Source organism: Natator depressus, chromosome 10 (assembly GCF_965152275.1).
Source record: "Natator depressus isolate rNatDep1 chromosome 10, rNatDep2.hap1, whole genome shotgun sequence".
Taxonomy (NCBI): Eukaryota; Metazoa; Chordata; order Testudines; family Cheloniidae; genus Natator; species Natator depressus.
In genome coordinates this window covers 8166855-8186866 of record NC_134243.1, presented here as the reverse complement: position 1 = coordinate 8186866, position 20012 = coordinate 8166855, and the positions used below count along the sequence as shown (strand labels likewise).

The 20012-nt window shown below is 52.7% G+C and overlaps 1 protein-coding gene across 7 annotated transcripts in view; it reads left to right on the top strand.

The window, feature by feature from the left end:
• Positions 1–20012, top strand: part of MPRIP (myosin phosphatase Rho interacting protein) — a 172492-nt gene that overhangs the window by 19926 nt on the left and 132554 nt on the right. For all 7 annotated transcript variants that reach the window (XM_074965110.1, XM_074965111.1, XM_074965114.1 and 4 more), the window contains exons 2-3: positions 3158–3235; positions 5578–5643. In XM_074965110.1, coding sequence (XP_074821211.1) covers positions 3158–3235; positions 5578–5643 — 144 coding nt within the window. The remainder of the gene's footprint in view (positions 1–3157; positions 3236–5577; positions 5644–20012) is intronic.

Sequence of the window (20012 nt, the reverse complement as noted above, 5' to 3'; positions counted from 1 at the left end):
AGCTTCCGTTCTGCCACTTTATTCTTTCTGTCCGAACTGGGAGAAATTCAGAAAGGAAAGTGGGCTGCTTGGTTTCACACCCTTGTGCTCTAGCAGCCCAATCTGCAGGCAATGTTTGGGTTGCAGAGACTTTTCCCTGTTGGTAACATGCTGTTGGTGGTCACCATGCTGGGCCGGAGGCAACAGGTGTAGAACAAATCAGAATCTCTGTCCCAAAGAGCTTGCATGTGGGAGAGGGGAACGGAATAGGGGATGGGGGGGACATGAAGTTCATAGGCTGGCTGCGGCCTAGAATTAGAACAGGTGGATCGTCAGGAGATATCTCTGGGGGAGGGTGCCTGGCAGACTGTGTAAGGAGTGGCAAGAAGGGGAGTTACGAGAGTCAAGGGCGTGGGAGGAGATTGGGAAAGAAGTGTAGGCTGGGGGTGTGGCCGTGCAGAGTTCTGCAAGTGAGGGTGCACGTTTAGTACCTGCTGTGGAAGGAGAGCGGACGCTGCAGTGACAGGACCTAAGAAGCCAGGAGACATGATTGGAAGGAGAGGTGGTTTTGGTGCCAGAGCTTTGAAGGGGCTGCAGGAAGGGGGTTCAGGAATCCAGGTATGGCCCAGGCTTCTGCTGAGGGGAGGGATGGTTTTAAGGGAAGGAGCACCGGGATTTGGTCACAGCTTGGCTGTGGGGGGAGAATTTCTAGCACTTTGGTCGAAGTTTTCAAAGTGCTTTCCAGAGCTGGGTACATGCCCCACTTCATGAATAGGGAAAGTGACGCACAGAAGAGAAATGATTTAGGAAAGGTCTCGTCCTGCAGGGAGGGTGTCGTCTTGGCATGGCACGAGTGCCCGATCGTGCTAGGTGGTGTACGAACAAATGCGGAAGAAAACAATGGTCCTTTTCACGACCGCTGCTGAGCATTGCCTCTGTAAGGGGGGTGGTCCTGGTAAGCTGGAGTCACAGGTAGAATTCTCAGCTGTGACTGTAGGAAAGTGGGGAGGAAATTCAGGAGCTGTGTCCCGGATGTTTAATTTGAGGCTGCCCCTCAGCAGGAGAGCTTGGGAAGGCAGCGGGATGCTGCAGAGGAATGTTTTAAATTCAGCCCTGAAACCAAACTGTGCACATTATTAAATTAAAAAAAATTGTATTTTGTTTTACTAAAAAAAAAACACAAAACAACCTCTTAAAGGGACTGTCACCTTATTTTCAGACAGTTATGAGATCTTGTTTTCCCTGTTACAAGCAACGCCTGATGTTTAACATGCCACTGAAGGAGATTGGAGAAGCGATTATCTTTTTTTCAGCTCATAAGCAATTAAGAGGCGTCTTCATTTTGTTTCCCGTTTGCTAACTTTGCGGACTTCATGCCTTTGGCAATTTTTCCTGTCGTTTGTGTGGATTTTTCCAGAGGGGAATATATATCTATCTAAGTGTTGCAAAACCACAAAAACTCTCAGGTGGCCTATGGGAGTGTTGGGCCTGAAACAGTTTCGTCTAGATTTCACGTTGATGTCACTTGAAAAGGGTTTGAATTGCCTAGATTTCACGCTGATGTCACTTGAAAAGGGTTTGAGCTGCCTCTTAGCTTTTTTTGGCCTAAGCTCCCCTCTGAAGGTCAGGAACTGTTAGTGCACATCAGCAGGGTCCCCGTGGACAGTTAGTACGCGGCGGCAGGCTAGCGCGAGGTAGATTTACACCCCACCTTGCCGTGAAGTAAATGTTTGTGTAAACAAGACCATGTTTGCTGTGTAGTGACAATGCGCTGGCCCGTTGCTCACCATGGTTCTGATGTCCATCATCTTAGTGTCCAGTAAGTCACTCGTGGTCTGGGAGTAGCATATTCAGCTGGTAGGAGGGAAAGTGGGGGAAGGATGGTTGGGGGGGGGGGGGAATGTGTTTTGCAGCCTGACCCTTCTGGCCATTTGCTAGTGGGGTGACTGGCCTTATATGCTGGGGTTGCCTGTGATATCAGAGACCTGGACTCTGACCCAGGAGGTCCTTTCCAGTCCTATGGTCCTAAAGGCAGTTGAACAAGGACTTCCCTTTGGCAGCGTGTAGTTCCTCCATTAAAGAAGAAAATTCTGGGAGGGGAGCTGAGATTTTCTTTTGCTGATTTCTGTGATGGTGCAGATAGTTTTTCCAGGTTTCAGAGTAGCAGCCGTGTTAGTCTGTATCCGCAAAAAGAAAAGGAGTACTTGTGGCACCTTAGAGACTAACAAATTTATATGAGCATAAGCTTTCGTGAGCTACAGCCCACTTCATTGGAGCATCCAATGAAGTGAGCTGTAGCTCACGAAAGCTCATGCTCAAATAAATTTGTCAGTCTCTAAGGTGCCACAAGTACTCCTTTTCTTTTTGTAGTTTTTCCAGTTATTCTTTCCCCTCCTCTTGCTGTTGTCGGCTAAATGAGCCGCTTCCCGGTGTGAAATGACTAGGAGTGGCCCTCTTCTGTGCCAGATTGCTGGATGTTGGAACTGACAGTGGAGAAGAGCGAGTTTAGGGAACGCTGTCCTGTATAGGACCTGGCCACACCGGTAAAGCTGCTAACGCCGAATATTCTCTTTTGTGAATAAGGGCGAACTGTTCAGTAGAGCTTGGTTTTATCTGATTCCGGACGGGCTTCCTTGATGAGTGTCTTGCATAAGAACTATGTCAGGAGAGGGTCTTTATATAGATTTCCTCTTTCTCACATTGATTAGCCTACTCAGGGCCAAGGAGTGTGAATCGCAAAGCTGCTTCTGCCCTGGGCCTCCACACAAGCAGGGTTGAGGGCGTGAAAACTTTAACGGACGTGTCCAGTGTTCCGGACGTCCTGAGGACAAGCTGGGTCCCATCCAGAATTCTCTCTTTACCATGGACTCACTGTATTGGAGGGAGTGGGTCTGTCTCCTTAAGGTCGTTTTTCGCCTTCCTCTGTAACATGGGGCACGGGTCACTTGCTGGAGGATTCTCTGCTCCTTGAAGTCTTTAAACCACGATTTGAGGACTTCAGTAGCTCAGACATAAGTGTGAGGTTTTTCGCAGGAGTGGGTGGGTGAGATTCTGTGGCCTGCGTTGTGCAGGAGGTCGGACTAGATGATCATACTGGTCCCTCCTGACCTTAATATCTCTGAATCTATGAAAAAAAAAAAAGACTCCAGCTGACTGGTTCTCTTCTGCTCCCTCGTAGGCAAAGCCCATCTACGGCGGTTGGCTGCTGCTGGCACCAGAAGGGACGGACTTTGACAACCCTGTGCACCGTTCCCGGGTAAGGAAAGCAGAATCTTTCTCCTTCTACTCTAGCTGTTGTGGCAGATGGAGCATGGGATGGGGTGGAGGAGGACGCATGGGAAGCGCAGGGAGGTGTTCTGGGAGGTTTGTTGCTCCTTCGTTGTTCCAAACTCATCTCTCCCACATATTCAGCAGTAATCCAGTCCCACTGCACATGCCCCGGTTTGCTAGGAGATGTGTTGGCTGATGCTTGGCGTCCCAAGGAAATCAGGCCAAAGGGCAACGCCCCCTGTGCGTGGTGGTAATGGAATAGTCTTCTGTCGGTGGGAGAGATCCAGCAGCGAATGCGTTAAGAGACCTTCCCATGTGCTAGAATCGGAAAGGTAAAAGCTGTCCTGGCTGGCGGCCAGCAGAACGTGTGCTGACTTTCCTTCCCTCTTTCCAGCTGCAGAGTTGTACTGAGAGCTCTAGGTACGGTCCTGAGATCGCTTCTCTAGGTAGGCAGTTGCTGTAGTTGCCAGTATGATGCTAGGGTCTCGTGCCCGGGAAGGGAAGTGCTGTGAGTGGGACGGTGTCCAAGGCTATGTTTGTAATGTGAGCCATAATGATAAATTATTACTGAGTTGGGCTCAAGCCACAGAATCTGGATCCCAAGTATGAAACCTCCCCCCGCAGTTTAGAGGGAGTTTGGAGGGTTGGTGGGGACCCAGCTCGAATGATCATGTGTCCCTTAGTCAGCATTGTAAATCATACAGGGCAGCACAGGGCCAAGCAAGTATCTGGCACCGATACTACAGACAAATGGCATTGGTGTGGTGGCAAATGGCAACACACAGACATGAGACCACCTAGGCTGCCTGCAAACATGTGGGGTCTTGGCAGGTGTTTGATGGAGTAGGTGGCTCATGCCCATGTCTGCCTCACCAGCCTGGAGACTCGGAGCATTCTAGTGATGCCATTCAGGAGGGTGGCAATCTTGGGGCAGGCCAATTGTAGTTGGCTAGGCACCCCACATAACTGTAAGAAAGAACCATCTTCGTGTTAGCGAGAGACAGTCCAAGTGAGATACTCCAGCTCCCAGCTGTGTGAAGGCTGGGGATCTGGGGCTGAGACATCCCTGCTGGAGCACAGGAGGTGTGAGACTATAATTCACCTGAGAGGGTGGGGTGAGGTTGCCTGAGATCTGCATGCTGAGAATAAGGGTGGGGTGGGGGAATCTTCCAGTTTCCGTGGAACTTCTCTGGGCCCTAGGCACGCTGGATTTCCCCTAATGCTGCAGGCATAGGACATGCTTGAATAAATGCAGGGGAGGGGGAAGAGGGGGCTGACAGTCAGGTAGGCTGGGATAATGCACCCTAGACAGAGTGGAGGCTGGTGGTGGGTTTCTGGGGGAAAGAGGAGCTTTGCTGGGGGAGAGAATCACGTTTCCAGTCTAAGGGGCCCAGGTTTGCACCAGGCTCTTGCTTCTCGGCCCAGCGATGGGGTGTTCCAGCCTCCGCTCTCCCGTTTCTCTGTACGTCTGCCTGGCACCAGCATGTGCTCCTCTAATCTTTGCCACCTCGCCTTGGAGCAAATCCTTCTGAGCCACTTCCTGTGTTATCGGAGATGCAGCTGACATAACTCAGGATCTGGCTGCAAATAACGCAGCACTTCTTTGGATGCCCATGTAAGGAAGTCAGACAGTAAATCAGCTTTAGAAAACTCAGACTGGTGTGAGCGAGGGCCTCCCGTGGAGCCCTGGCAGGGTCACCCGACGGGGAACGTGCTTTCTAGAGCCGCTGCTATCCACCCGTCCCCCCCCCCCCCCCATTAACGATACTGTGCCATCCCTGACAACGCCGAAAGGTAATGCATGCCAAGGTGTGCTGGGCAGTGTTTGCAGGGCAAACCGCTCCCATGGCCTGATGCGTGCCTGAGAGCGTGTCGGTTATAACATGGCCAGGCTGTTCCTCGGCAGGCTGCCGCTCGAGCAGGGTTGGTTCCAGGGGAACCAGGCTCCAGATGGCCAGCTAGATCGCCTTTGAGAACCAGGGCGGCGCTAGTCGCCCTAGTGCTTGGCCGGAGCACATGCATGCTCTGGCAGTGTCCCCCTTCCGCTCCCTGGGAACCCCATGCCGGTTGTGGTTCTGCAGCCCACCCGCCACCACGCTGGGTCCCTTCTGCTGCTGATTCGTATACGGCTGGTAGCAGAGCATCCTGAGGATGAGGACGACGCTGGGTTGTGTGATGTGGCAGAGCTCTCCTTTTGTGGAAGGATCCAGCTCCTTTCTCCCAATGGCCAGACCTAGGAGAGGAAGCTGACTCGATCCATAGCGGCGCTCTGGCCAACGTGAAAGGGAAAGGAGCTCTGTTTACCAGCCTTGGTGTCTTCTCTTCCAGAAATGGCAGCGCCGCTTCTTCATCCTCTACGAACATGGTCTCCTGCGCTACGCCCTGGACGAGATGGTAAGTGGCACCTCCTGGAGGTGGACGTCCCCTGCTCCCTGTTTATTTCCCTGGTGTGCTGGCTGCCTCCTCCGTGCTGCTAGGGGCCTAGCCGCTGAGATGGAGGGCTGGAAACGGGCCCCCGCCCTGTGGCGGCTGTGCGAAGCCCGTGGCGGCTGGCGCATTGAGGACTGCGATCGCCGGGAGCGGCGTTGGATGCAGCTGGCATGAGGCCAGGCTTTGCCAGACAGTTGCGGAGCGTGGCAGACAGCCCTGTGCCACGCAGCCCGGGGGCCTGAGGAGCAGAGTGGCTGCGCCGCGCTTTGGTGCGGGTCGCTAGCAGCTTGCTGCTGGGGGACCCTGCCCCAGAGTGTGCGGGGCTGGCCTTGGCGGAAACGGATCCCTCAGGCAGGGCCTGAAGCGTCAAGTCTAGCTTGGTTGGGGTGTGTCACAGTCAGTGTCTGGCCTGGCCCTAGAGATTCCAGCCTTGGCCCCTTCAGGCCTGAAGCCATTGCTGCTGACCGGCAGGTCCCTTACTGGGTAGGAGGAGGGGCTGGCTCAAACGGGAGCTCTGCCTGTGGAGGGGAAGCGTGTATGCCTCAGGTTCTCACAAGGGCAATGGGAAAGGGATGGCGTGCCCACCCCCCACCAGGATCCCAAATGTTGGAGGCACGTGGGAAATGTGCAGTGCCTGCTCTCCGGCTGGCGGGAGGGGAACAGGTCGCCCCAGGAGGCCTGGACTGAGACAGCATGGCCCCGTTCCAGGGATCCTTCCTGTTCCTAGAGTCTCTTGGTTTCCTTGCTGGGTGTTTTGGGTTGTTGGAGGATTGTGGCTGTGAAGCATCAGACCCTTCTGTAGCAGTGCCCAGAAAAAGTAGGTCAGTTGGGACGTTTCCCTGCTTTTCTCTCCTTCTCAGGGACTTGGATTCCTGTGATCTGGGCGGCAGGGCTCCATTCACCATGAAAACCCTCTCTTGTGCGAGCGGAGCTGCAGCTCTGGGTCGTTTGGCCAGCTCCAGCATGATTGGCTGGGGCTGCGGCTTTTATCCTCCAGAGTTAAACAAGCCCGGGGGTTTTATGTCTCCCTGTGCTGGGCCTAGCGCTTTCCTGTTCCAAGGGGGAGGTGTTCTGGGGTGTGTGTGTGTGTGTGTGTGCATGCAACAGGGCTGTGCAAAGGCAGGCGTGTTGGGGTGGTGTGTGCAAGTACATGCATGTCGTGGGGCCGGGTCTGGGGGAGTGTGTGAGAGGCTCAGTCACACTGTATGTGTCTGGGGTGGAGGGCACCTTTTAGCTTCCCAGCTCTCCCCTGCCCCGGGGCAGAGTGGGCTGGGTGACGTGCTTTTACACGGTGGCTTGTACCCAGAGGGAGCGGATCCGTGCTCTGAGCCTGCCTGTGCCCCACTTGCTGTCTGCAAACTGGGCTCTTCGCCCGACCCTGAATTGCTGCTTAGTGTTAGCTCCCAGTGGCTGCAATAGCTCTGAGCTGGCGTTTCCCTGCCCTTCTGGGGAATGGGCCTTGCATTCCACACTCCCTGCAGACACTTCACCTCCCCACCCATGGGGCGCTGTCCTTGAATGGCTTCCCTGCCAACGCCCCCTCGTTCCCTGTCGGGACATCCCCAGGGCAATTATTTGCAAGAATTTGAGCCTGCATGTGAAAACAAAGGACGCAATTTCCAAAGCGGGTCTCTGTCTCGCTCTCTCTTTCTTTTCTCTTCTGGGGGTTGATCCAAGTCCCCTAAATAATTTACACTGCTCAGGCAGGAGCAGCAGAGCCTTGCAATACATTTTTAGTATCTTGGCAACCTGGCTGGGGTAATATGTCAGGGGGGATACAAACGGAAGGCTATGCTCTGCTGGCTTATAGAGAAGAGACCAAATCCTAGGAAGACCCAGGGCCCAGGAGGGAGGATTAGGAGGATGCTGGGAAACTCTCTGCTTGCTTAGTGGCTCCGCTGGCCTATTCAGAAGGCCTTTAAAAAGCTGTATCGAGGCTGGTTTATTTCCATAGGCCCTGTAAAGGGGTGATCCCAGTGGGCTGGTGCTGCTGGTGGCAGCATGGGCTAGTGGCTATGCTGCAAGGTGTGTGGTCTCTGAATTTCTTGGTGGTGGTGTCTCGAGAGCTCATGTAGGGCTGAGGGTGGCCCATGCTGGTTTCCTGGGAGCAAGATGCAGCCCCACGCTCCCTGGGATGCTTAAGAGAGTCCACGTAACTGAGGCTTCGTCTGTATTAGGGCTTCAGCTTCCAATATTAGCTGTGCTGGTGCAAACAATGTTTACATCGGTCTGGTGTAACTCGCACCAGTGCAGCCTACTCTGATTTGTACCCGTACACGTCCTGGTTTACACCGTTTGCTAAGGGTTCGCTCTGTTGCAGCTAGCTTAAGTTCCGAGTAGCTGAGGCCTGAACGAGGCTCCTTATCTGTGTGGAAGGGACTGGCCCACTCTAGCCAGCACGGTCCATCAGAGCTCACCCCTTCGGGCACTCTTCCCCCTGTGAGGTTTAACGTGCTTGGCCTGAGATGACTGGGGTTCCCATCCCATTGCAGTGTTAGTGGCTCTAGCCAAAGAGGGAATGCTCTTTAGTCATGGGAGTTGGTTGCAACCACAGGCTGAACAAGCAGCCCTCTTTGCCAAGAGCATGGGAAACTGAGGCACAGAGGGGTGGCGTGACCTGCTCAGAGGTCACCCAGCCAGTCAGGAACAGAACTGCTGACTCCCAGCTCTGTGCCGTCCTGACCCTTGCTGCCTCTCGCGCCTGTGCAGGAGGACGGTAGGTCTGAACTCCTGCATTCAGGTGCTGAAGGGAATTGGGTGTGCAATTGCTGGCTGGAAGTGCTGGTGGCCCAGGCCGCCCTATGCTGCAGGGGAACAGTGCTTGATGAAGGGCAAAGAGGTCAAACCACAATTCCCCAGGTACCTCGTGGGCTGGCAGAGCTTAAAAGGAAAAGATGGAAAAACAAACAAGTAGAAAGCGAAGGAAATGCATGTGAATGTGTGTGATAGAAGTCTGGGTCTATGGGTAAGCTGGATCCCTCTGCGCAGACCCAAGACAGCTTCCCACATGCAAGTGTCTTATCGGTTCTTTGACTGGCTGGCTTTCCTGCTCTCTGCCAGTTCTAAAACCTCCCTCTTTGCAGGAGCAGAGGAAGGGCTAGAGGCGAAGGCGCCAACTCGGCATGAACTCCTGATCCGCTCTTATTCTATGACGGAGTTCCTTAAAACTGACCGATGGTGTCTAATGGAATCTGCCCCAGACCCTTACTTTCAGCAGTGTGCGTAATGTCTCTTCTCTCTGGGGTGGGGTGAGCTCCAGGTCTGTGGAAGATTACTTTAGCCTTCGGATTGCTCTGCTAACGTGTCCCGAGAACGAGGATCAGCCTTGGCAGTGGACAGAGCACTGGCCTAGGACTCCTGGGTTCTATTTCCAGCTCTGCCACTGGCCTGGTGCTTGACCTTGGACAAGTCGCTTCACTCCTCTGTGCCTCAGTTTCCCTATCTGTAAAATGCAGGTGGGGATACTCCTTAGAAAAGATCTATAGTTGAAAAGCGCTCTAGAAGAGGCAGCTTTTTTATGTTGAACATTCATGTCTTGCTTGATGGCCCCAACATGGTGCGGGGGGGTGTCTACCCCTGCAGCGTCTGGTCAGGCTCTGGGGCTCAGTCTTCAGTTTTAGGCTTTGCAGCAGGAGGAGCACCCCTGGGAGGTCTGTGTCCAGCGTGGAAAGCTCTGATGGTGCCGGCAGTACAGCGAGCGAGTGTCAAAGGGAGCAGTAGGAACCTAGTGATGATTGCTCTGCCCCATGGACAGAGCGTGCTGGCTGACTGCCTTTGGTGTGGCTAGGGCAGCATCACTTACCGTGGGGCATGAGCAGTCACGGTGCCACCTGTTGAATGGTGGGGCCTGTAGCTGTGACTCTGTGATGTAGACAGAGGGCTTTATTCCTCCAGGCTCTCAGCTGCCACGCAGTGGGGAGAGGGGGAGCCCTACGGTGGGGGGTTCTTGATGGGAGACCTTGATTCTGGGTGAAGGGGGTATGTTTTGCCCCACATCTGGGATGTGATGTCCCAAACCCCCTGAGGTCAGCAGAAGGGAGGTAGTCATCTCTCTTCTCCCCTGCCCTGGCTGGTTCAGAGCCCACCCTCCAGCTTATTCTGACACGTTCTGCAAAAATACCCCGCCAGCCTTTCCCAAAGAGTAATCCCTCTGCACCCTGGCTGGCATTCAGACTGATTTAAAGGTATCGCCGCTTCAATGCAAGAGCCTGTGGGTGGCTGCCCGGTGATTGCCATCCTTCCTGGTCTGAGCGTGACCGCTGGACACAGCTGTAGTGGGGAGAGCTATGGGCCAACTGCAGCTCTGCTAGGATTTCCTGCCGACTGTCTCTCTCCTCTGCTCACCTGGGTGAACAAACATGGGCAGACCTCTTGGCCTGCTGCACAGCGCCCCCTCCAGTTAATTGGAGTCTCTGCATGCACTGGACACGTGGGCGTTCCGGTGTGAGAGAAGGTGGTTTGGGGCTTGACTCGCAGCCTGGCTGGTGGATATTTTGCAGGGATTGTGGAGCAGAGGGACTTTCTGTCTCAGAACAAAGCCATGGCCAAGAGGAGACAAAGGGGTTATTTATCTGGTACGCCAAGGTCTAAAGGCAGGGAGGAGATGTGGAAGAAGAGGGTGATCTTTCTCCCTGTGCAGAGTATGGGAAAACCTCATGCGGAGCATCCTCTGCTTGACCCTGGGGGAGTTGTGTTTGCAGAACGGCCAGTCCCTGAACCTTTGGGATCCAATGCCAGATCTGTTAGCACATGGACTCCGAGGAACAAGGGGACCCTGCCTCCCCTCCTCTTCCTTCTCACTCCAGTCGCACCAGTGCCAAAGTGAGCTTGTTCTGAGCTGGCCCGTCCTGGAAGCTACGGGGGTTCATTTAACCCTGGAGCCCTCGTTCCAGAGGCAGATTTATCCTCCGTGGAGCAGAGCTGGGTTATCTGGGAGTCAGAACAAGCTGAGCTCTTGGTCTGGTTTTGTCTGTCTTGCGTGCTGGGAGGCATGTTTACAATGGGCTCAGATAATTCCTGCAAGGATTTTCTGCAGGTCGCGCTGGGTAAATCCCGTGCATCGCAGTGGAAGTTTCCATTGAGTCCCCTGCCCTGTGCAACTCATTCTTCCAGGGTATTGCCAGAAAAGGCTCTTTGCTTGGTTGCTCGGACAGTAGCTTTGTGGGGGGCGCACCGAATCCCTTTGAGTCAGATACATGGGACTGAGCGTGAAGCATCATTCCTTGGAGGCCTCTGGCTAAGCCACAGGCTGGAGCTTCTAGCTCCTTACTTAGCTCAAGAGAGACAGATTGCACGTGGGTTCCTCATTTTATTCCTTGCTGCTTTTGACAGTCACTTACTTTGCTGCGTCTCGTAGGCTGTGCTGTTTCCCCTTCCTTTATACCATAAGGCCACTAGCTCACACCTATCAGTAAAAACCGTGGCGAGGAAAATAAACTCTCCTTGTCTATGGAAGCTCTCTTGGTGTTTGAGCCAGGATCCCAGGCTCATCTGGGTGGATTCTGTCTTCCAAGTAACCAGGAAAATCTGGTGTGAGCTGAAGAGGGACTGTGCAAATGGGAAATCAAGTACCAGGGCTGAAGTCCCCGATTCAGCAAAGCACATAAGCAGGTGCTTTACTGTAAGTTCTCTGCTGAATCAGGGCCTGAACTGGTCCTTCTAACATACCTCTGGCTTTACTGATGCTCTGCGAGGGTTGGCTGGAGTTGCGGGGGAGGGCAAAGGGGAGAAGGCAAACAGAGAGTGGGGTCCCCAAGGAGTGCAGGTCTATCAGACTTGCTGTGTTTCTTTGGTAAGTTTCGTGTAGTCTTAGGTGATTCCCAGACTCCATCACCAGCTGTGTCCTGGAGTTCCTCTGCATGGGGAGCTGCGAATGTCGCTTGGATTTTGAACCCAAGCCGCCCACCTGTGTGCAGTGAGACTGGCATGAGTGTGAGGAGGGGGCAGAATTAGCTTCCTTCATTAGTCAGGTGGGTTTTTTCCTCCTTGTTCCCCAAGGCTCGGCCAAGGCCAATCTTTTCCCTGGCTGCAGGGGAGAGGAAGGAGGAACCTCAGTCGGCAACAGTGGTTGGAGATTCCAGCTCCTCTCTCCAGCAGCCGGGCTTGGAACGGGCCCAAGCGGGAAACAAGGGCAACACAAAGGTGCTGTCTTTCATTCAGCAGAACTTGGCACAGCTCAGGGGAGCGTAGGCAAGGGGGGTTGGAAGCAGGGCCAGAATCTCAAAGGATCAGGAGTCGCTTACAAAAAAACCAAACCCACCAAAAGATGAGGTCCCTGCTCACTGGCCCCCCAAGCAGAGTAAATGATCGAAGCTGCATCAAGGCCTCCAGATGTAGCTTGTTTATAGCAGGATTGCAGCTGCGCTGAGCCAGACCTGCTTGTTGCAGGGCTGAGGCAGGGAGGATGGGGGGGAGGGGTTGTTCTCCTTAGCTGCTTGGTGCTTGAGAAAGCAGAGATTGTGCTGCCCTTAGCCTCGAGGCAGATGCTCCAGGGGCAGTTGAGACTCCTGTTCTCAATCTGGAGCCATCCCCCCATTGCAGAAGTCGTTTAGATTCATTGATGGCCTGTGCAGATCCCCTCCTCTAAAGTCTTTCCAAGGACCGGATGCATGTGTGTGTGGGTGGTTGGGTCCTTCTAACATCCCTCGTTTTCCCTTCCTCCCCGCAAAGAGCACCCTGTAGTTAACACACAGGTGACCCGTGTACACAGGACTGGTTTGCAGCCCCGCAGGCTTGTTGGCTGTGGTGATACCCTGGCGATGGTTTTGCATCCTGGCTGCAGGCACCCCGTGCATGGAGGTGGGCTAGCGTTATCAGACCTGCTCCCACTTGCCTGTTAGAACCCTTTGACTAGCCCCAGGCACCGGATTCCCGGGGTTATGGAGGGATCTGGTGTGATCCTTGGAACCCAGAGGTGCTAGCCCGGCCGTGGGAGCAACCTGCTTTGGGAGGAAGCTGATGCAATGTGGCCTCCAACCTCACCATTGAAGTATTCAGCAAATTAAGGAGCTGCCGGCTATGGAGCCGGTAACTGAGTCCAGATGAGGCTCCCGCAGGAAGGGAAAAGAACCCGAAAAGTGGGCGGCTCATTGGCAAAGAGAAGCAGATGCTTGCGGGTGATGCTGTGGTGTTGCAGCCCTGGATCGTGACATGTTCTGAGGTGCTTTGTCTCTCCTCCTTAGCAGTGACCTGGGACGAGGCTCTGGGGAGGGGGTCAGCTTCGCACATGTGCTCCGTAGAGAGAAAGATGGCTGCAAAGCCGGGGCGGGGTAGCTCTCCCCTCACATGCGTGCCCAGGGTAAGGTCCATGAGTTGCTGTGAAAGGTGCAGGTACTGTGGTGTTCATAACCCTCATCACTGAGAGAGCTGGTTAACTCGCTGCTGTAAAGCATTTCTCTGTTTTAACCTGCTACACACCCTGTTCTCTCCTGCTTTGTTGCCTGGCCTCAGCCAGCTGCCTTTCGAGCGTCTCCCAAGCACGTGGGTAGAAACCTTGGTGGTGTGTATTGGATTCCCCAACCCTGGGCCTCCACCTGGCCCCCTCCCTCTTTGTCTGTGAGGCCAGTGCTGCTGTTTGTTTGTATTACCGCAGCCCCTGGGAGCCCTAGTCATGGCCCTGGGTCCTATTACGCTAGGCGCTGTACAAACCCTGAACAAAAAGATGGTCTCTGAAAGCCACTTGGGGCAATCAAAGTATGAGATAAGAGACAACAGATGGATACAGACAGACTCAAGGAAACAACAAGATAGTTTTGTTCAGTGCGATAGTCTCTGCTCTCAGCACACCAGCTGCCTCGCCATTGTCAAGTTTTTCATAGGCCTCCTGGCAAAGGGGAGTTTTCAGGAGGGATTTGTAGGTGGATAATGGAGGTAGCTTGATCATGCCACTGTCTCTGACACCTCCAGGCCCTCCGCGTAGGGCCTAATCTGCCCCACTTTGCCCCTCGTGTGTTTTTATTATCCCCTGGGGGCTTCCTTAACTGGACTGGCACTTAGGGGCTCCCAAGGAACGCAGCAGCTGTGGTACGAGTGGAACCCACTAGCAGCTGGACTGAGACCTCCCAAGCAGTTGCAGGACTGTATTGAGTTGTGCTAACTTGAACCTTCTAGACATGAATTTTGTGGCTTTGGCAATTTCTGCTCTTATTAGAAGTGTGGGGGGTGGAGGGGGAGGGGCGGTTGCAAGTGCGAGAGGAGCCGTTACTTACAGAAGGTGACGGCTGACCTCACGCTTGGTTTGGGGGAAAGAAGTCCCGATCGCTTTGTTTTGGATCACTCGCTTTTTGTTCTTAGGGAGCTGAGTTATTTATCCAGCCTCTTGACAGAGGAGCTTTTTGCAAAGTACACTCCTAGTGACCTTCCTGCAGCAAAGGGCACATCTGTTTCGGAGCTAGGGTCAGCTCTTAATGAGACATCAGCCTGTATTCAGAATGGCTGACTATGATCTTTGTTTTGGGGCTGGGGGTGCGAAGGGTATGGGGGGTGGAGAGCAGGTAGTGTACATGCCAGGATGTCCGCTATGGTTCTCCCACAGTTCTCAGGATGCATTCGTTAGGCTGGGCTGCTTGTTGAAAATGTTGGTGATTTGTTCAACTGGTACCTACCTTAGGAATCTTCTCTTTTAATCCACTGTGTAGAGACCGAAATACCATATGACGGCTGTCTACGGGACAGGACGTGTGTGTTGGGGTGGGAAGGCACTGCTTTTAGAAATGGTGTTGTCTCGAGAGTACACTCTTTGGCACTGAAGCTCTGACAACTGGCCTAGCTAGGAGGCAAAACAAGTGCAAATACTCCGCCTTGCAGCAGCAGCTGAATGTGGACAAGCTGTAATTAGAGTTGACTGAAGAGAAGAATGTCTGATCCTCCAGGGGGGTGGCTGGCTGGCCCCCAATTCTTTGTCTCTTGTGAGCTCCCAACAGGGAATGGCATTGCAGTGGGACAGTGTGTGCTTGGCCTCTGCTCTCCTGCAGACCTGGGTTCTGAGCTGGAAACATAAAGTGAAAATTGAGCCTTAATGGCCTTCTGGCCTCCTCATAACACCCACCACTGATTTCAGCATTGGTTGGCTGTGTCTGCTTAGGACGAGAATAGCACAGGGCTTATAGGTCAGGGTTGGAAGGGCATTGACGTGGTTGCATGAGGGAAGCTAGCATGGTGCCTGACCTTGCTGTGCCCCACTTTGGCTGGTACTGTTGCCTGTTCTTCACTTCCATCATGGGCACAACCAAAAATGAAGGCATGACTGTTCCCCTGTTTAATAAGTGGGATTGGAGATGGGGTGACATGGGCTAGTTTAAGGTGGCTCTGTCCCAGAAATGTAGTCCTGCTCCGTTTTGCACTGGTTTTGTAACATAGTCTGGTGACCACCAGTGGCTGATGTGGCCATCAAAAGCCTTCCCTCTGGTGACCCAGGTCCCCAGACACAAAAGGTGTGTTTTGAGACGAGACCAGTTTGGTGCTTCACCTTTATCAAAGGGTGAATATAACTGTCAGGGTTGTAGCAAGGCTTATAGATTCCAAGGCCAGAAGGGACCATTGTGATCATCTCATCTGACCTCCGGCATAATGCAGGTCATGGAACTTCGTCAGACTAATTCCTAGAGCAGATCGGCTAGAAAAACATCCCACCTTGATTTGAAAATTGGCAGTGATGGAGAATCCACCAGGATGCTTGGTAAATTATTGTTCACTCGTGTGACGTGTCAAACATTTCACTGCAAGGGTCTAAAACTCCCATGGCTGCTGGCTCCGCATGGCTTGAGGACCTTCTCTGATGGGTGACTGCTCTCTCTCGAAGATCTGTCAGTCTGACAGATATAACGCACACTCCATAAGGCCCCTTCTCAGATCCGGATGTGTTTTTGTTTTATAGGATGAGTTTCATAGTGGACTTCAATAGAGCAAGAAGCCAGCATGCTGGCTGATGTAGGGTGGGCTGGCAAGGGGAGACCCAAGAGTGTGTGTATGTTATCTAGGTGATTCATCGCAAATGCTCTCTCTGGCCCAGTGGACTGTTCTGTTATGGCTGTAGCTTAGTTAGTCGGGGAAGACCGTGGAACATAGTTAAGCAATTCTGGAATCAACCCCTTGCAGCATCTCTAGCCATGTGCCATACAAAGATGAGTGCCCGAACTAGTGACCTTCTGGTTGGATTGGCTGTGTGGAATTGGAATGTTTTGGGTGCTCTGATTCCTCTGATTCATTCCCTGGCCTTCCTGCTCCCATTCTGTTACTTTTTTTTTTTTTTTTTTTTTTAAGTGCACTCCTGAAATTTGACCAGGTATAAATTGCAACTTGTTCTTCTCGAAGTCCAGCGAGTTCAGCTGGAAAGTAAGTTGAAGGAGCCAATAGCTGTGGGATTGGAGTGGCTTTGTGGCTGTGCACGCCGGCATGGCATGTAGATTTTAAAACTTCTGCCTGGTGGTTCAAGACAGTTCTGTGTCTGCGCTAAAAGGCCACCAGTTATGTAATGGTCTCATTGTTGGTGATGGGGCCACAACATGTCCTTCAAAGCATCCTCTGTCTGACCCTGTGGCTGCTGGATCTCCTGTGGCTCTGTATCAGAATGGGGCTGGTTTGTTTATTTATTTATTTATTTAAATAAAGCCTAATTCTGGGTGTCGTGATCTACAGGTTACAAAGAGCACGCACCTGCAGATTCATGGCTGCAGGCTTTAAGTAAAATCCGCATCACCACTTGATGTGGAGTGTGCCACCAGCTTTGACCCAGGCGCACCAACCAATTCATCTCCCAGGCTTTAGCGCGGTGAACTTGAGAGGCTGCCATGGTATAATAACAGTGCCAGCGTGCCAGCTGTAACCGCAGGGCAGGACTGCTTGCTGCACTGAGGTTTGGAGGGAAGAGGCTGCACACAGAAGGACGCTCTCACCTCTGGGATTGGTGTTGGTGGCACTTCTCTCTTTGTGAGACCCAAGTAATGCTCTCAGGACTTGCCTTGAGGACTGTCTTCCAAATGCAGGCCTGGACCTGGGAGGAAATGGCACCTTGCCTCCCCTGCCCCAGGCTCATCCCTACTTTTTGTTCCAAGCACTTCTCCTGGGCTAGACTCCAACTATGCTCTGGTTAGCTCCTGCTTGGCCTTCTTGCTGCATGGCTGTCCTCGTAGGCCGCTCTGATGACCCGTCCTGGAGCAGCTCTGAGACAGCAGGTCCACCCTGTGGATTGCAAACCAGCTAACAAGTCCCATGTGGATTTTCCGGGCCAGAAACGGTGCTGCTGGTGCAGGGAGGACGCCGATGGGATTGAGTGACGTGTGGGAGGACGGCTGGCTGCTGCTGCGGAACCGCCTCAAGGCCTGTTTGGGAAACAAGGCCTTGTGAGGAAGCCAAAATGTTCCAAGCGGGAGACGTTCGTAACTGGGCCTGGCTGCCATTGTCAGTGGAGAGGCCAAGGATGGCATTTGCGTGTCTGGGCACGTAGGGCGAATTTCTCCCACCCCATGAAGAATCCGTGCAAGGCAGGGTAAAGGAGAGCAGGCAAGGTGTGGTGTTGGGAAAGGCGCGCCCTCATGCTGTGGACAAATAGCTGGCACTGCTCTCCAGGGCTGTCGGCACGGCCCTGCTCCAGCACCAAATACACATGATGTTGTGGAGCCCTGGAACGATGCTCTGTTGCAGTCTCTCTATTTTTGGTGTGCCAAGTGACTGGTGTAGATTTAATGCTTTTGTCAGGTGATTGCTGGTGCAGCAGGGAGGCGGAGAGCATATGCTCTGTTCTGGATGAATGAGAGCGCAGCTTGGTCTCCATGCCCCAGTCAGTCCTGGGACAGTACGTGCTTACTCTTCATGAGGATGACTTTCTATTTATCTTTTGGGGACAGAGACACCTGTCCTGGGGGACCTGGGCTGAGACCACTATACTTACTGCACAGGGTTCTGTGGCTTTTCGTTTAAAGCCGAATGTCGCTCTTGCAAATCACTCCAGCCATGTTGAGTGATCAGTACAAATAAAGCTTGTGCAGGTTGTGGGAAATAAAACTCAGACAGTCCCCTCCCCTTTTTATCTCAAACTAAATCTGTTCGGTGAGCTTGCCAGCGTGGTGCTCCCGACTCCGCAGCCCTGGGTATACAGAGCTTGTTCAGACATGCAGAAATTCCTTGGTCGAAAACTTGGGCATATGCAGAGGTTGTGCTGACTTAACCACCCACCCCCACGCTGCCTTCTTCTCTTCTCTCCCCCCCCCCCCCACAACCCCTTTCTGCAGCTGCAGGAGGGAGGGGGGTTTGTTCTTGAACAATTGCTCAGTCCTGTTCCCATGCTAAAGCAGCCACAGTGATTATCCCTCAGTGTTAGCTTGTTCATGCCATTTATAAGCCTACACGCTGGGCCAGATGATGCAAAGGATGGAAACCACTAAAGATTAATCATTTTGGGGGGGGATGGGAGGGGGAAGATGGATGACTTATTGCTTGTGAATCCGGCCTCTTGGAGTGACAGGGAGATTCTGCAGGGGAAAGGAACCTCTGCAGCATCAGGAGTCTGTGTGGGTGAATCTCTCTTCCCCGGTCCCTTGGCCAGATGCTGGTGCCACTCTAAGTGGCAGCAGTTGATCATTTCCTCTGCTTTCCTCCCTAGATTAATGGTTCACTAGCACCCGCGTTCACCCCGGCTCCCTAACGCTCTTGTTTTCCTAGGGCCACAGTCCAGCCAAAATGGCTGTAGATCAGGTCCCTGCAAGCAAAGGCCTGGCTTTTGAGCTGTACGTGTGGAGGCGGTTGTCTTTCTAGGGGGCTGGTCAAACTGCAGCTGGAATGCTCTGTACAGTTTGGGACACCATCAATTTGAGGGGCTGCAAATGGGATTAATAATCTGCAAGGATTGACCGGGAAACTCCAGGGTGGCGGGGTTTGGTTAAGTGACCATTAAATGTGGAGCGGATAACTGGCTCCAAGTACTTGTAAGGTCTAAATAGCAGGGGAGGAGGGAGAAGAATCGTTTAGAGTGGTCCATGAAGGTGTAATTAGGAATAATGGGATGTAATTGAGCAAAGGGAAATTTAGGCTGGATATCGAATCCCCCTCAGGGAAAAGTCTGTTAGGCGGTGATTAGCCGCCCAAGAAGAGCGCTAGCGGTCCCGTTGCTTACGACATGTCAAACTAGTGAGGGCAGAGCGTGGGCCTGGAGAACAGACTGTATGGTATAGTCCTGCCCTGTCCGGGAGAGGACAGATGAGGTGACCTGAGAAGGCAGACAAGGGGACGAACCCCAATCCATTTTGCAACGGCTGTCCCAGATGCAGTATTATAAACTGTTTCCTATAGGGTTTTCGACTCTCTCTCTTAGTGTGGACTGGCCTCAGGTACGGTGACTTGCCCAAAGTCCACTGGAACGTGACACCTGTCCAGTGCTGTGTAAACACTAAACTTCCTTATGAAATCCTCTGCACACCCCAGATTAAACCTCACTGCTGTCTGCAGTGCATAGAGCACTCCTGGGGGCAGTGGGTTTAAGGGCCATGTGTACAATCCTGTGGATGAGGTGCTGGGGTTGCCAGGCCCTCAGTGGAAATTGCGCCAGAGAAGGCTGGAAAACGGTGCCAAGAAGATGGACCGTGCCCAGGCTACATAAGTAGAGAGTGCAGCAACATGGTAACTAGTTACGCCAGCTCTGTGTGATTGCTGCCTATAATTAGGTGTCTAGATCTCTTTATAAATAGATCATTGCTGAATGGGAATATCATTGTAATTCCTACTGGCTTGCAAAGAGAGGAGACAAGTGGTGCATGGTTCGTTCCTCTTCCTCCTTCACCTGCATGGAGAGGGTGGCTAATTTCCTTACCCCTATCTGGGAAGGTGTCTGATCTGGCTGTTACGGTGCCACATGGAGAATTATTAGTTAAATTGGAAAAGATGGGGATCAATATGAAAATTGAAAGGTGAATAAGGAATTGGTTAAAGGGAAGACTACAGCTGGTCATACTGAAAGGTGAACTGTCAAGCTGGAGGGAGGTTACCAGTGGAGTTCCTCAAGGATCAGTTTTGGGGCCAATCTTATTTAATCTTTTTATTACTGACCTCGGCACAAAAAGCGGGAGTGTGCGAATAAAGTTTGCAGGTGATACAAAGCTGGGAGGTATTGCCAATTTAGAGAAGGACCAGGATATCATACAGGAGAATTTGGATGACCTTGTAAACTGGACTAATAGTAATAGGATGAAATTTAATAGTAAGAAGTGTAAGGTCATGCATTTATGGATTAATAACAAGAATTTTAGTTACAAGCTGGGGATGCATCAATTAGAAGTAATGGAGGAGGAGAAGGACCTTAGAGTATTGGTTGACCACAGGATGACTATGAGCCACCAATGTGA